Genomic DNA, 15,422 nt, shown 5'->3' with positions numbered 1-15,422 from the left:
TGTTTGGGCCCCTGACAGTTGTTAGTTGATACTGTTTTCCTTCACTCATCCCAGCCGGCTATTGTTTCAAGGCCTGCCTACCAACCCCAAAGGGTTTACCCCTGTACCCTCTGGTTTATCTTAAGGCAAAGCATGCCATTCTGCATACAGCCTGTTTTAATTACCTTACTTAAGGTAAAAGACTCTTTATAACTGAGTGAGCTGGATCTTTTGGACTATTTTAGTTCTGAACATACAGGGCTAGAGAAGGAGTTTATTTCTGAACTTCAGCCTGTCAGTAGGCATTGGAGTTCATTCTTATAACCACTTTGTAATTTTCATGTGGGGAGGTCCACTGGGGAAAGAGGGTTTGTATTCTGTAAGGAGTTTTTCCACAGTGGTAGTGATGTGATATGATAGTGAACTATTCTTTTTCCTAATCTCCAAGCCAATTAGACTTAAATGGAAGGAGACTTCAGGACTAAGAGCATAACTGAGGACAGAATGATTCTTTATATCATGCTGTATATTAGGTGTTTTGAAAGATATTTTGAAGTATATTGATGGTAAACTGAATCCTGTATCTTTGGTGGAGATGTAGCTAATAACAACTACATTTCAAACTATACTTATAGGGAATCATTTAGTTGATACTTGAATATTGTGTTTTAACTAAGACAGTGAGTGACTGATCCAGAGATATTCTTGTTATAACACAAGGTGGTCTATACCTTGTATAGAGCATGTAAACACAAATGTTTCTCCTTACAGTATACAAATAAAGTAATGTGAGATATAAACCAAAATGCAACTGAAATGGATATCCAGTTTTAAAAGTTTGGGTTTTTTTTCAACATTGCATTTAAAAAGTGAAACCTGAGTTGAAATTAAATGATTAATCTTAGTAACTGGTGCTATGTTCTATCAAGAATTTATGAAGAGGTAGAAACTTAATTAAAATCACTCTAACCATAATAATTTCTGACTCTTGAAGTAAAGCAGCATGTCATTATGGCAGTGCTCAGATGAAATTGTCAGCTTCACTGCATTCCAGCAGGATATTTTCATTTGAAAGTATGCTGACTAGAATTTTTATCAGTGTAGTGCAAATTCATAAAGACTTTCTTAATAAAGCTATCTTTGGTTTTTTGGTGTCACCACTGCTTAATGCTGGTAAGACTCAAGAGAACATCACTACTTCCTGTAAGTGTGTTCATCCTGACTTTCTTGTAAGATTCATAGACAAGAATTATTTCAAGAAAACTGTTAAGCTTGCTTTTCACATACTTACTTTTTTTTTTTCCTACTGAAACCTGCAGTCAAATGCTAGAAAGCTTAAACTTCTTAATCGCTCCAGGTTTAAACTGTTTTTTAAAGACTTAAAACTACTTCAAATCTGCTTCCTCCTTTTAGCAGATAAAGTGATCAGAGACTCAGTTTGTTTAGTTAGATACTTTTCCTGACCTTGGTCTGAGGCTTTTCTTTGCTTTGAAGCTGTGTGGTTAAGCAATATGACGAGAGAATTCAGTTTTATTACTGAAGATTTAGTTTGCTATTTTAAACTTGGGCACGATAGCTCATTATTTGACTATTTGCAAGCTAAGTATAACAGGTAAATTGACGGGAAAATTAATAGTTGTGAGCTTAATGCATGTTTTCATGACTGTCAAATGTTTTAATACAGCATTTGGAGGTGAGAAATGGAAAACAAATGTCCTGCTGACATCATTCCTTTGTCCTGGGTAAGTTGAGAATATCGCCATGATTAAAAGAATTAATTGCTTCTCTGACACGCGTAGCTAACTTAAGTTTCAACTATACAAGTAAATCTTATTACATTGTCCCTTTATTCCAGAAGCTGCAAGAATATCACTGCTTTTTGACAAAGATGAATATGCTATATGCTAATGGCGTATCATCCTTACATATTCTTTTTTAGTAAGCATTTGTTTACACACACCACATGAAAAGGTTGATTAAGAAAGAGCATTACGATAGTAGTAAGTTTTAGACAGGCACAATTTTTCATTGCTTTCTCTTACTCTCTAGGCTTGTTTCTCTGACCACACTGTAGTTGGTCTTACATAGTGTCATATACTGTATAACCACTGTGATAAATCTTTCTACTTAATCACAGCAAGCAGTCTTACCCTGAAGTGTAGTTAAGACAAGCATATATTTGAAATTGCTTAGTTGGAACGTCAGCTCCTGCTGGAGTTCAGTCCCACTAGATTAACAAAGAATTGCTTGTTTGACCTCTTCATTTTGATATTTTATGTGTGTCATTTGGTTTTAACAGGTATTTACACTAAAATCTTAATACAGCTGTTTTGTTAATACTATTAAATATTAAGGAGTATTTCTGTGCTTTAATTTTCAGAATTGTATTTGCGGATTTTTTTATCATGAACCTCATTCTCTGGGGAGAAGGCTCTTCAGCAGCTATTCCGTTTGGTACTTTGGTTGCTATTTTGGCACTCTGGTTTTGCATATCTGTACCGCTGACATTTATTGGTGCCTATTTTGGTTTCAAGAAGAACGTAAGTGTTTTTGAAAAATTGTTTTCTAAGTGTGTGTATACACATGTACACACACATACATATTTTTCATGGTATAGACTATGACTGAGGTAGCACCTAAGCTAGTTGCGTTGTCAGCTCCAGTTCTGTTCAGTTACTTTAGTTCTGCATTAGATAACTGATCTTGAGATTCCAAGACTTTGATATTCAGTTGATTGGTGGTGGTGATATTTCAAGTGGTTATCATTGTATTTGAGTGACTGCTATGTGATTAAAGCAGTGATTTAAGCATTTTTATTTTAATTAGCATCTCCTTCATTACTAAAAAAATTAGTTGACCCAGCCAAGCATAAGGGAAAGGAACTTACGCATTTCTGGTTTTCCCCCATGTTTTTTGTTCCTGTCTGCCCTCTACACAGAGGATATTTTCTAATTAAATTGCTAGAGTTTCTTGTGAAATCTCTTTGCATAAGTGTTCTGGAAATAGTTATCATTGCTTGGCAGGCATTAATTGGGATTTACTCCTAAACTGATCAATTTTATTTATTTATATGAGGGCTCTTTGTGACACTGGTGATCAAACCTTCTTAAATAATTTTTTTTTCTTTTTGCTTAAAACGTGGTTTATTGTGCTCCACAAACTTAAAAATATATGTTTGGATATTTTTGTGTTTTTTCCTGTATAGGAAGCCAGAGTTCCAGCTCTCTGTAGCTCTCATGGAATACCTTCATAGAATATTTAAGTATCTTAGAAGGCACTTAAGTCACTTGTAGTTACCCAGTTTTCTTAACCAGAATGCAGTGGTTTTTTTCCAATAACCATGTTGAAATTCCAGCAAACACCCCTGCATTGTACAGAGGCAGTTCCTTTAAGAAAGGGGGATTTGATAAACTAAAAGGCAACGTGACAGGTGTCACAAATATGTTAAAATCAAATCAGGAAGCAAGTACCTAGCAAGTATCTATTTATGCTCTTGATGTAATCTTTAAGAAAGGGGAAAGATGGCAAAGTATGCATTTATCTGCCTTAAATTTTTTCTCCCACCATGCTGATCTATGCATGCATCTTCAATCTGGCAATTAAATCCTAATTTAATCCTCTCAGTTTGTAAGCTTACCCTAATGTGATTCTTGGAGTAAATCCTGAAAAACAACATTTTTACAAGGGGAAAGCAAGAGTCTGCACCATCACTACCCCCAGCTGAAAAGTGAGCAATCAGCTCAGGCTCTGTAACAGATCATAGGTAATCATAAAAAGGGAAGTCCAAAATCTCTGTTGCTGTATTTTCAGTAAGAACTGTGTTTTAGCTTGTTTGCCTGACAAATCTTGGTAACTAGGATGGTAGCAAAAGCAGATGTAGCGGTAGCTGAGTATGCACATGCTCAAAACAAGTAGTAGACTTTTGCCACCACTCATTTCAAAAAGAAAGCAAAAAGGTAGTGCTGTAGTCTGACATTTTATTTATTTAGCTATTTCTTATTTTTGTTTAAAGGCTATTGAACACCCTGTTCGCACAAATCAAATACCTCGTCAGATTCCTGAGCAATCATTCTATACAAAGCCGTTACCTGGCATTATCATGGGAGGTATTCTACCTTTTGGATGTATCTTTATACAGTTGTTCTTTATTCTCAATAGTATTTGGTAAGTTAACCACAATCTATTTGAATTTTCTGTCATAAAAAGTGGTAATTTCTTTGTGGAAAATTTTTCTTCAAGATGCTTTGACTGATTTTTGGTGATGCAGGGTTACCAGACCACTGGTTCAATAAAAATTTAAAAGTTAACATCTTTTTTAACATTTTGTGGTTTAGACAGTGCTCAGTGTCCGTTTTGCTTGTGTGGCTGTGATATGGTTACCAATTTACAGCTGACCTACAATACTCAAATAGCTAGTTTTATGATGCTACTCCTCTGACTTCATGTGGAAGTGGCTCTGAAGCTGACGTATGGCATGTAATTTGAAAGCAGTAATATATTAAAAATTACTTGAGGTTTTTTTTAGTTGTTGTTGGTCTAGAAAATTATTAGTACTCGTGGGAGAAAAAAGAACCAAGAACAAATTTTGTGAAGTCTTTATAAAGGCACCAGAGAGTAATTCCTTTCAAAAATAAAGCACCAAAGACTAGTCCAGTAGAAGTGAATTCTGATGTGAGCTCATAGCACACTGACAAACTAATCTACTGTGAGGGATTTGTCTTCCTTCTGGCACAATTTAGTTACTGGATCTTGTTAAACTGTTTCTGAACCTTGAATAGGTGCCTCTACCCAATGTAGACAGCAACAGCACTTGACATTTCTTGTTATTTTGCAGCTCTGCCCCTTTGATTGAAATGTGAGGTGAAATCCAAGTTCTGTTGAAGTCAGTGGAAAAGGTCACGCTGACTTCACTGAAACTGTAATAGCCCAACCAGGAGCACACTTTGGGCTTGTTTTCTCACTGTTTTCAGACTGAGCTTCTGAGGCTCCTGTTCTTCAGAATATTTCTAAAGAATATTCTTTAGAAAAATAAATTAGTCAACTGACGGTATTTCAGTAGGAAGGGGAATACTTAAGGTGAAGCAGGTGTTACTGCATATGAAGAAATGTTAGCACAGTGTCCATTTTAACTTTTTTTTAAACTGCCTTTTATAGGTCTCACCAGATGTATTACATGTTTGGCTTTCTCTTTCTGGTTTTCATTATTTTGGTTATTACATGTTCTGAGGCTACAATATTGCTCTGCTACTTCCATCTATGTGCAGAGGTAAGAAATATTCTTCAGTATTTATACTTGATTTTGTTTTAAGAATGCTTCCAAAGAAATGTAAGGCTTTTGTAGTTGAAAATAAGTATTCCAAAATTCAACATAAACACTATTTCCAGATGAGATGTACTTAAACAATGTCTTTGCCTAAAGTAGCTTGCTTCACTTTTCAAAACTTGTAACAAATATTAAAACACTGCACTGAGTACTGCTAAGTCAGATATCTCATCTTTAGATTCTAACTCCCTGTTTTCTGAAGATGCTAAACTAATCCATTAACTTTGTTCAGTGAACATCCATTTTGGGCATGCCCAACCCTGGGGAAAAAAAAAAAAATCTCTGTAGGTCTGGCTTATTTGGATTTTTGCCTATTTGATACTGATCTTTTAGCTTTCTTATCTCTATTTGTGAATGTTGTAGTTAAAGCAGTATTGATTACATATAGGTGTTTTTCCTGTAGATGAAAACAATAAAAACTCACTTTTGGATAAAGTGATAATAGAAAAAGTAGCTCTGCGTTCAGTTATAGGGTCAGTGTGTTAGAGGTGATGGAATATTACTCATACTTTTTATTTTTTTTCCTCCACTCCTTCTAGGACTATCACTGGCAGTGGCGTTCATTTCTTACTAGTGGTTTCACTGCAGTTTATTTCCTAATATATGCAATACATTACTTTTTTTCTAAACTGCAAATCACAGGAACAGCTAGCACCATTTTATATTTTGGTTATACCATGATTATGGTTTTGATCTTCTTCCTTTTCACAGGTAAGTATATTGAACCTTAATTTTAAATTTGGAGTCTACCTTTGACTTTGCACAGTAGAGTCCTTGACAAAACTTACCTTGATACAGGATTATAAATTTATATATGTCTTTGATTTTTTTTTCCAGGTAGTTGTGTTGCATTTTAACTCTGTGATCACAGATTTTAGTGAAAGAGATTAAGTGAGGATGAGACAAAACTACTGCTAATTTGAGGTGTGGCCTATATTTAGATCTTCAACTATGACACCTTTAAACATGATAAATACTTCTCCAGACTTCATTCCTATGTTAGTCATGTGACAAACTCATTTTTTAAAAACAGTTGTCCTTAGAGAAACATGCTTCAAATAACACACAATCAAATATAAAGTTACAGTGTCAATTAGGAAGAAATTGCAGCTTTTGTGGAATAGGAGGAAGGAAGAGATAGGAGTAAAAGTTAACAGAGAATACTTCTCTCTTTATTTGCTCTCTTCTGGAATTTACTTTCTTTCCAAATTGCACTGAATTGGCACAGGAAGCAGACAAGAATTTCTTAACCATTTTTTGATGCAGTCTTGTCAGAACCTTGTCATCTTTATTGTGAGCTTTTGGAAAAGCACCTGTCTTAATTAAGCGCTGCATTTCAATTTCCTCTTCAGTGAGTGGGGTGAGGTCACAAAATCTTCCTTTGTCATCTTCAGTACTAAGAAGGAATCTTCAGTCAGACATATATCCCCTGGTTAGGGTGGAAGAATGGCATTGAAAATGCAAGAAGTCTCCTTTCAAACTCTCATGCAAGAAGGCAGCAACCACCAACTCCTCAAATCTTAAAAATACTAAATTCTTCATTCAAAGCAGAATGTAATCTGTCTTTGGACTTTACCCTACAGAGCAACATTTTTTTAAACTATTTTGAACTGATCAATGGTTTAAATAATTTCAAGCTCCGTATTTATGAAGTTTAGTGATTCCTAAGGCTTTGATATATATGTATGTATACAGCTATTCAGACTGTATTTTGAGGCCTCCAAGAAGACAAATGGCTTGTCATCTGAGCTTTTAATACACATCTCACTATAACTACATTTAACATAGGAGAACATAAAAAAATCTAGTGGGAAAAGAACTGACATATGAGAATGGTGTTCATTTTCAGTGTAACTGAATAATAATATCAAAGACATCGCCACTTCAGCTTAGGAAATATTGAAGCTGTTTGTGCACCACGACTGAATGCAAATGATGATGAATGGGAGCAAGAGCCTGCAAAGAGTTTCGTGGGTCATTGCCTGTAAAAAGGAGGGAACAGGACTTGAGTACATTATATAATCTCTTTGAAAAGTGATCAAGCTGTGTTCCAAAAGTGGTTAGTTTTATCTTCCACCCTTCTCTTTAAGTCAGTCTAATGTGTTTTGGTATTGCTTGCGGATGTTTTGTACGTTACACATCATCTCTACTTTTATTTATATGTTGTGCACTGGTTAGCAAGTCATTCTGAATACGTAGATCAGAGATTCTGCCTCCCTTTCTCACCCTGTCTTATTTCTCATCTGGGTTTACTAATAGTCTCATTGAACTGAAGAATTTAAGAATGCATGGTTGTTCAACTAGAAGTGAATGTGTACTGCTGTATGTAGATCAATTTTTAAATACAGTGAAAACTTATTAAGTTTGAATATAAAAATAATAATTTTAATTAAATACAAAATTTAGAAAAAATAAAAATAAAAATAATTAGGCCTTACGTAAGTGTAAGGTCAATTAATTTAGTTTCACTAGCTTTTCCAATAGATATTCAGCATGTCTGTCTTTTAGTAGTAAACTGTGTTGGGCAAAGCCAGAATTGTGTTTACCTTATCTCCTTTGTTCAATCTGTTTACTTTGGATGCATGCAGTAATTCTGGAGTGCACACATTCAAGATAAAGGGGATTTACAGTAAACTTTCTATGCTGAGACTTGGCTTAGCTGCCTTTCTGCACCTAAGGTACCCCTGTAATTTTTATCTTCTGCCCTTACTCTTTTGAGTCAGTCATGTCCCATGACATCATCTAGAGGCATTAAGACGTGTGCAGTGCATCCCCCTTTTCCTTTGCTCACATGTTCACTTCGAATTGACCAGTTGGCTGTGCAGCACCTGTCGGCAAATCTGGAGAGTCCCTTTCAGAGGGGGTTCACAAGCATGCAAAGAGGTGGTTTACTCTCGGACTCCTTCAGGTGCTTTCTGTGGTAGTCATTTGTGTGTAATGGGGACAGTGGAGATGTGAGTTACGCTGTGCAACTTAAACTAAGCTTTCAGAGTTTGTATGCTTTTGTTTTTTTGAAATTTTCAGTTTCTGTATTGAAATTTGGGGAGAACACATGTGAAGTTAACCAAAGGGGTAGGAGTTTGAGACATCATATGCTTAATGATTTTTTTTCAATCTACTTCCCACAAGATTAAGTGCAAATTATCCTTTAATTTGAGAGAATAGTCCTATTTATTAAGATTTAAGAATAATTTTGTCCATTTAGGTTGATATTCATTCTGATTAAGTTTCATTCTGAGTTTTACTGAAGAGCTTTGAGATAATGTTTTACAGAAAAAGTTAGGGGCAGGGTAAAGGGACAGGCATTTCTTTTCCAGTCTTAAATGAAAAAGCATATTAGCAATTTAGCAAAAATGGCTCCTAAAGGCAACTGACTTCCTGTGTCAGGATGATAAAGAAGCTAAGAAGAGAAAATCATAATTGTTGTATCAAAACTATTCTGCTGCTGCTTACTCATCTGTTAAAAATCATCAGTATTGGGAAGGGTTTTGATGGTGCCCTGCTGCTATGTCAGTGTAACACATGCTTCAGGCACTTGCATCCATACCGCATTCCAGGTCATTGATCAGACTCAGCAGGCAAAATACCGAGAGCTACATGACAAATTTTTGATTCACAGCTGGGACCAAAACTACGTATCATAGTAAATGAGTCAGTTAAACATCAGTAGTTTAGCAAGCATGAAGGAAAAAAAAAATACTGTGATACCATTCATGGTTCCTTCCAAGCTTGTATAGTGAATTGAGTTAGCACACAGCTTTTGTCGTCTTCTATCAAGTCTAAAATAAAGATTTTTCTGTTTGTTTGTTTTATTTAAAGAATTTACTTGGCTCTTGCATAAGTTAAGGCTATGATTTTTAGAAGAGGTTCTCGGGCAAAAACCAGATAATCTTCAGGGTTTTTTTCTGTCCCAGTTTTTGTGGTAAATGAAGGTTCCTGTAACAGGTATTCTGAGTGGCTGTTAAATTCATTATCATTCTGAGTCTGTGTTATGAAGTAATCCAGTTAGATTAACAAAGCTCAACTATATTAACTACTTTGCATTCAAAATAATATTTTTATTAAAAACTTCTGTGTGAGTTTCACAAAGAGAAGGGATGCAGCTATTCTTCTTCAGCTGAAAGGACTGAAAGTTACCAGGGAAAGTGTTTATCGTTAAATTTCAGTTCAAGTTTGCTTATACCTTTTGACTGCCTTAAGTATTTCAGCAGTGTTTATTTTTAAGGTACGTAACACATTTTCAATAGGAAGTACAAGTTGCATAGAAACTACCCTGTGGTTTGAAATTTGTATTAACTTGATCTATGCAGAAATTTCCAAGTCCTTAAAATATAAATAAGAAATGCAAACTCCTTTTGATGCTGTCAATCTAATTGGTTTACTAAATATAATAATAATATTTTGATCAGCTGAGCTGATCAGGTAAAGTGTGTGTGACTAGTCACTGAAGAAGGGTAAAATGGAGCAAGAGAAGGCGTTGGACTGGGGAATAATGAAACAACAAAGAACAAATACATAGGAAGAGAAATAACATAGAAGCGTCTTAAAATGAGTCTTCCACGTGATCAGCTCTGTAATTGTGAAAATTATGAGATACTTAACATAGTAGTTCATGCCTGTAAAGACCAGGTACTGCCTCTAACCTTCTGTTATCTGATCTGATCTGATGGATGTAGTGAAGACTAAAGATAGCAGATTGCATATACATATGTCCTGATTTATGAGCTACAGATAGAAATTGATGTCTACTGTGTCAGTTATCCTAATGCGTAACTTCTCTTTTTTCTTTCTTTTTTTTTTTTCTTTTTCCCCAGGGACAATTGGATTCTTTGCATGCTTTTGGTTTGTAACCAAAATATACAGCGTGGTGAAAGTTGACTGAAGAAACCAATGTAAAGAATTAACACAGAAGAGGTCTAATCATTAACATACCTTAAAGACCTGGTCTAGTTGATGAACTTGAGCTTTATCAGAAGTAATGGCTTCCTATTCTTTGAGAATGATACTGAATATGCAGCTGCCCCAAACACTTTTTCCACTAACACGTTTGTATTGTGACTTAACAACCTGTTTTCAGATCTTAATGAAGATCAGAGTTACTATATTTATGCATTTGTAAATACAACTATACTTCAACAGAAATGTTAAATTCTAATGGCAGAATAGAAGTGGCTGTATTACACAACTTAATGATACTTCTGATCAAAGTACAACTGTAAATAGGTTTTTCTAGCTTGGTAGGTGGGATGATTATTTTTCTTTGAGGGAAATGAGAACTTTTTATTGTAAGAACTTTGAAGGATGACTCCTAAGAAGTGTTGCTTTTAGTTTGGATGTGATTTTTATTTTTTACTGGTGTTACGTCCATAAATATTCTGATTTCTGTGACTTCATTAGTTTTGGTGTTCTTGGCCTTTTAAACTATGTGCCTCTGAGTCCTTGAATTTATAAATTCATAATCTAATAAATATTGTAAAAATGTCTTCAGTGGCTCATTACATATAATAAGTTCATTAAGATATGTAAATACAATTATATTGAAGACGGATGCTTAAAGATTGCAGAGAGTATTTTATGGCATTTTCTATGGTTTAATGTATATTGATACACCCTTATATCTGCAAGACATGTTATTTGTGCTACATGGCTATAACATGAAATGTGATTGTGGCGCATGAGAATTAAATTATGCACACATTTAACAAAACCACTCTGCAGCATTAATTCACTCCTTACCCCAGATACGTTTTCAGAGATTGCTATGGAATTGTCAGTATGTTGAGAAGATCTTGTAACGCACAAGTCGGCATTCTCTGCTGAGCTTGCTTTTAAAAGATCTCAATGATGCATATTCTATACGGCAACTATTGCTGATTGTACTTATGTAGGTTAAAAAATAAAAGAAAATTACTATTTTTGCCTTATATTAAGAGACTAATGTTGATTTTGGATGACTAGCATTAAACCTATATTTGGTTTTTTTGAAAATGGAGTATGTTGTTCATATCTTGTTTGGTAATTTGAGACTTTTAACACAATTTGGCTTTTGGCAAGTTTTCACGAGCCTGCTAAAATTTCACTTAAAATTAAACTTCTTATACCAGTTGCCATTCATAAGGTTGGTGGGGGTTATTCTTAGCATTTTACTTTTTAGGAAAGACCTTAATGATGCTTGAATAATGAACCCAATAAAAGTATCTTTGGTTAAGGTAACTTGTCATGATTAACCTCCTGAAAGTTGGCAGGTAAAAAGGCTTCAGGTGACATGTCCTCAATTGCTGTGCTCCACAGCCCCTCCAGATGAAGCACACCACGCTCACTGCTGATCCCCAGCCACAGCTCTGCTCAGATCTCGTGGACAGGTTTGTTCTTGTGCCCCTCCCCACATGCAGTCACTAGGAAATGCTGATTTCAGATAAATCTTCCATCTTTTATGTTCAAAACAGGAAAAGGGCGAGTGTGGTAAGCATTTGTTCTTCACTGTACTGTGACTGTTGATTTACATTTTTTTTTAAAGTATATTAAGGATATTCCATTTTATCTTTGGTTTTGTGATCATCTACTCTGTGTGTAGTCACTGCTCAAAATCATCAATAGCTATTGCACAAATGGGAATGCTTAGTTTGAGAAACACAAATCAGTTGTCTATTATTGAAATATGAATATAATAGGTGCTTAAGAATTTCAGTGTAGTGATAGGAAAACAGATTTTTTTGTGATGTATTTACAACTGCTGTTTAAAAATTGGGTTACTAGAAGTCAGGTGTAGCCACTGTGGTATGTATATGAGTTTGAAACTGATAGGTGTATTTCCCTTTTTTTTTTTTTTTCCCCCCCTACAGACTAGTTGACAAGTCATGGCAGCTTCTCAAGTATCTGATTTTCACCTTTAAAGGCAGTTTGTGAAGTATGTTGTTATCTTCTGGAATCTAAACCTACTGCATACACAATTTTTTCAAGCAGCTTTGCCTTGTAATAATTGCAGCTGTTTTGGAATTTGACATGGTTAGGTTTCAGCATGCAGTACTTGAGGCACTGCAGAAAGTTTAAGACATCACAGATTTCGTAGAAGAGCTATTCTAAAGTTGTTCCCTCCCCTGAAACGCATAATTTTAAAAGTTTTTCTAGCATTTAAGCTTCTGGTGTGTGTTAGGGCACCCAAATGTTCTACCGTTGTTGTGGTTTAACCTCAGCCAGCAATGAAGCACTATGCAGCCGCTTGCTCACTTCCCCATGCTGGAACGGGGGAGAGAATTGTAAGGGTAAAAGTGAGAAAACTCACAGGTTGAGATAAAGACAGTTTAATAGGGAAAGCAAAAGCCGCGCACGCAAGCAAAGCAAAACAGGGAATTCATTCACCACTCCCCGTGGGCAGGCAGGTGTTCAGCCATCTCCAGGGAAGCAGGGATCCATCATGCAAAATGGTTTCTTGGGAAGACAGACGCCGTACTCCAGAAGTCCCCCCGTTCCTCCTTCTTCCCCCCAGCTTTATATACCAAGCATGACGCCGAATGGTATGGATTATCCCTGTGGCCAGCCCGGGTCAGCTGTCCTGGCTGTGTCCCCTCCCAGCTCCCTGTGCACCCCCAGCCTGCTCACTGGTGGGGCAGCATGAAAAGCCGGACAGTCCTTGACGGCTTAGCAACTACCCAAAACATCAGCATGTTATCAACATTTTCCTCATCCCAAATCCAACACATAGTCTCACATGAGCTTCTGTGAAGAAAATTAACCCCACCTGAAACCAGGATAACTGTGTACCATATGTGTTCTTCAGATCTCTTGGGGAGGCCTGGGGTTTCATCTCAACTTTCAAAATACTGGCCTCTTCCAAAATCTTTCTATACTGGCAGACATTTTCTTAAAATGCACTGTTTGCATGGATATCTGAGAAACTAAATTTTAGGAAGGTTAGGAGGTAGGAATAAATTGCTGATCTGCATGAAGACACAGCAAGTTTAGACTTCAGACCAGTGTCAGGTTTTTTTGGTGGCTGGTAAATAATTCAAAAACTGATTCTCCGGAGATTATGGTCACTTTTTTCAGTCTCTAAATTTAATCTGAAAGTAATCCTTAGTCCAAATCGTGTTTTGAAAACATGATATAGGAGTTAGTGGTTTGGGGTTTTTTTCTTTCTCTAAGAAACAAGAAATAAAAAAGCAGCTTTATGGCAAGCTGCATCTCACGGCAAGCTACCTCATCCATCTTTCGCTGGGTAGCTTCATTTCTTATTGAAATACTTAGCTGTGTTTGAACAGCTGTTAAGAGTTCTTAGATTTTTGCTGTTGTACAGATCGTGTGTGCCCTCAGCAGCCAATCCTGACTGCGTTAGCAGTGCACAATAAATAAAAACTGAGGTTGTTTGGTGAGTTACTGTTACTCGGCTGATAGAGGTCTTGACTTTTACAGGTAAGGAATAAGTTGCATGAAAATATGGTAAATCCTTAACAGCTGGTAGAAGTTTTTGTATTTGATGGTTGATAAACATTGTCCCTTGTTGTTGTTACAATTGAATGTTACTGCAGTGTTGGATTTAGTTTTCCTGCTCCAGCTACCCCAGACCTCAAACTGTATGAGCTGGAACTCTGATTAAGCCTTAGCTGGTGTGGGTTACAGGTGACCTGTGATTTATGCCTGAAGTTACATGCCAGCCTCCTTCTGTGCTTTAGCAGTTTGTGCAACAGCTTCGTTTCTGGGGGCAGCTGTATCTCCTCTTCATAATTTTTCTTGAAAGTTACTGCTTCTGAAAGGATCTGTTCATCCAAATTAGTGCACTCTCAAATCTCTGCTTGCTCCCTTGGATTAATTACTACTCATTGTTTAGAGAATGGTGCATATTCTGCAAAGAACAATTTCATCTCTGTGTTTACATCCCTGTTTTCCTTTCAGTTACTGTTCCTCCAAAAGTTCCTCTCACTTCTGATAATACTCCCAACTCTTGCTTTTGGAGCTCATCACAACTGAGTGCTTTCTTACAGGAAAGACCATTACTTGTGCAGAGATGTTGTAGTCTTCTCCCAAATATAGTTTCCTACAGTTCACCTCTAATTTCATTTTTTTTATTCTTAGTATTCCACTGTTTCTCCTTATACCAGATAGTTAATATCAATCTACTTATTTATGTATCTCCATAAAGCTGACTCCTGAAATATTTCTCCTATTACCTCATATATTGACGTTGGGTACATGTGCGTACACAAGCATGTGACACTTCAGACTAAAGCATAAATCTTCAGGGACTACTGAGAGACTTAATATATCGGTTGATGATTGTGTAGCTGCTGTCATGCATTCTTTTTTTCTTATTTGAAACATCTGGAATTCCCTGTTGATGAGATGAGAGTAGTTAACTGCTCGTAAATCGGATAAGCCAGAAGATTACAAATGCAACCTGTCACATTTGGGCGATGGCACATTCTTGCTGCTTCTCAGGATCCCAGCACTTTCAATGAAAACACAGCTTAAATTCTTCCTTTCCACAGAGGTATTTTAGCATCACCTGCTGGCTACAGCACGTATAAGCTTGGGACATGCAGGAGCAGAGTTAAGGGTATGATAGGAAGGGTTACCAAAGCACACTACTTGGCCGGGGGCTTATCCTTAAAGTTATATCTTCAAATATGGGTGCTAATTTCAAAGTTTCTGGAAGTAGGCAGGCAAAAATCAAGGTGAAGAACAGTAACAGTAATCATACAAACAATTTACCCTGAAGATATTAAAAATGTGTCTCCCATATCTAGTACGGGCACATGGCTAGCAAGAGTCCTTTAGCATGAACTGTATTTCAGATGTACAAGTTTCTGTTCTCACTTGGGCACCCACTCTGATACCTTCCAACAGTTTTTCTAAGTTCACTAGAAACGAGATGCTTCGGGGGGAGCCCACAGAGTGTCCTGAAAGGCTGCCTAGCCTGGGCGGTGAGACGGGCCAAATGCCATTTCCCAGCTTCATACTTTCAGTAGTGTCAAGTCCTCGGTTTTTGAACAGTTCAGCACGACCATTGTTTTGCTACTGCTGGTGCTAGATTTACTTTGGCTTGTTTTTGGGGGCGGGGTTGTTTGTCTGGGTTGGGGGTCTTTGTTTTCTTGGGTTTGGGTTGTTAGGGGTGTTTTTTGATCGA

The 15,422-nt window shown here is 36.5% G+C and overlaps 1 protein-coding gene across 1 annotated transcript in view; it reads left to right on the top strand.

Moving 5' to 3' along the window:
• Positions 1-10,794, top strand: part of TM9SF2 (transmembrane 9 superfamily member 2) — a gene marked incomplete at its 5' end in the record, with an annotated part of 28,207 nt that extends 17,413 nt beyond the window's left edge. Inside the window, 6 exons of the mRNA XM_082001832.1 lie at positions 1,664-1,721; positions 2,360-2,519; positions 3,992-4,143; positions 5,134-5,245; positions 5,842-6,013; positions 10,117-10,794. Of these exons, the coding sequence (XP_081857958.1) occupies positions 1,664-1,721; positions 2,360-2,519; positions 3,992-4,143; positions 5,134-5,245; positions 5,842-6,013; positions 10,117-10,184 (722 nt within the window). The 3' untranslated portion in view covers positions 10,185-10,794. The remainder of the gene's footprint in view (positions 1-1,663; positions 1,722-2,359; positions 2,520-3,991; positions 4,144-5,133; positions 5,246-5,841; positions 6,014-10,116) is intronic.
• Positions 10,795-15,422: the final 4,628 nt, after the last annotated feature.

Source organism: Phaethon aethereus (assembly GCF_964289735.1).
Source record: "Phaethon aethereus genome assembly, chromosome: 1".
NCBI lineage: Eukaryota > Metazoa > Chordata > Aves > Phaethontiformes > Phaethontidae > Phaethon > Phaethon aethereus.
The sequence above is the reverse complement of the archived record's forward strand: the minus strand, read 5'-3'. Positions and strand labels throughout refer to the sequence as shown.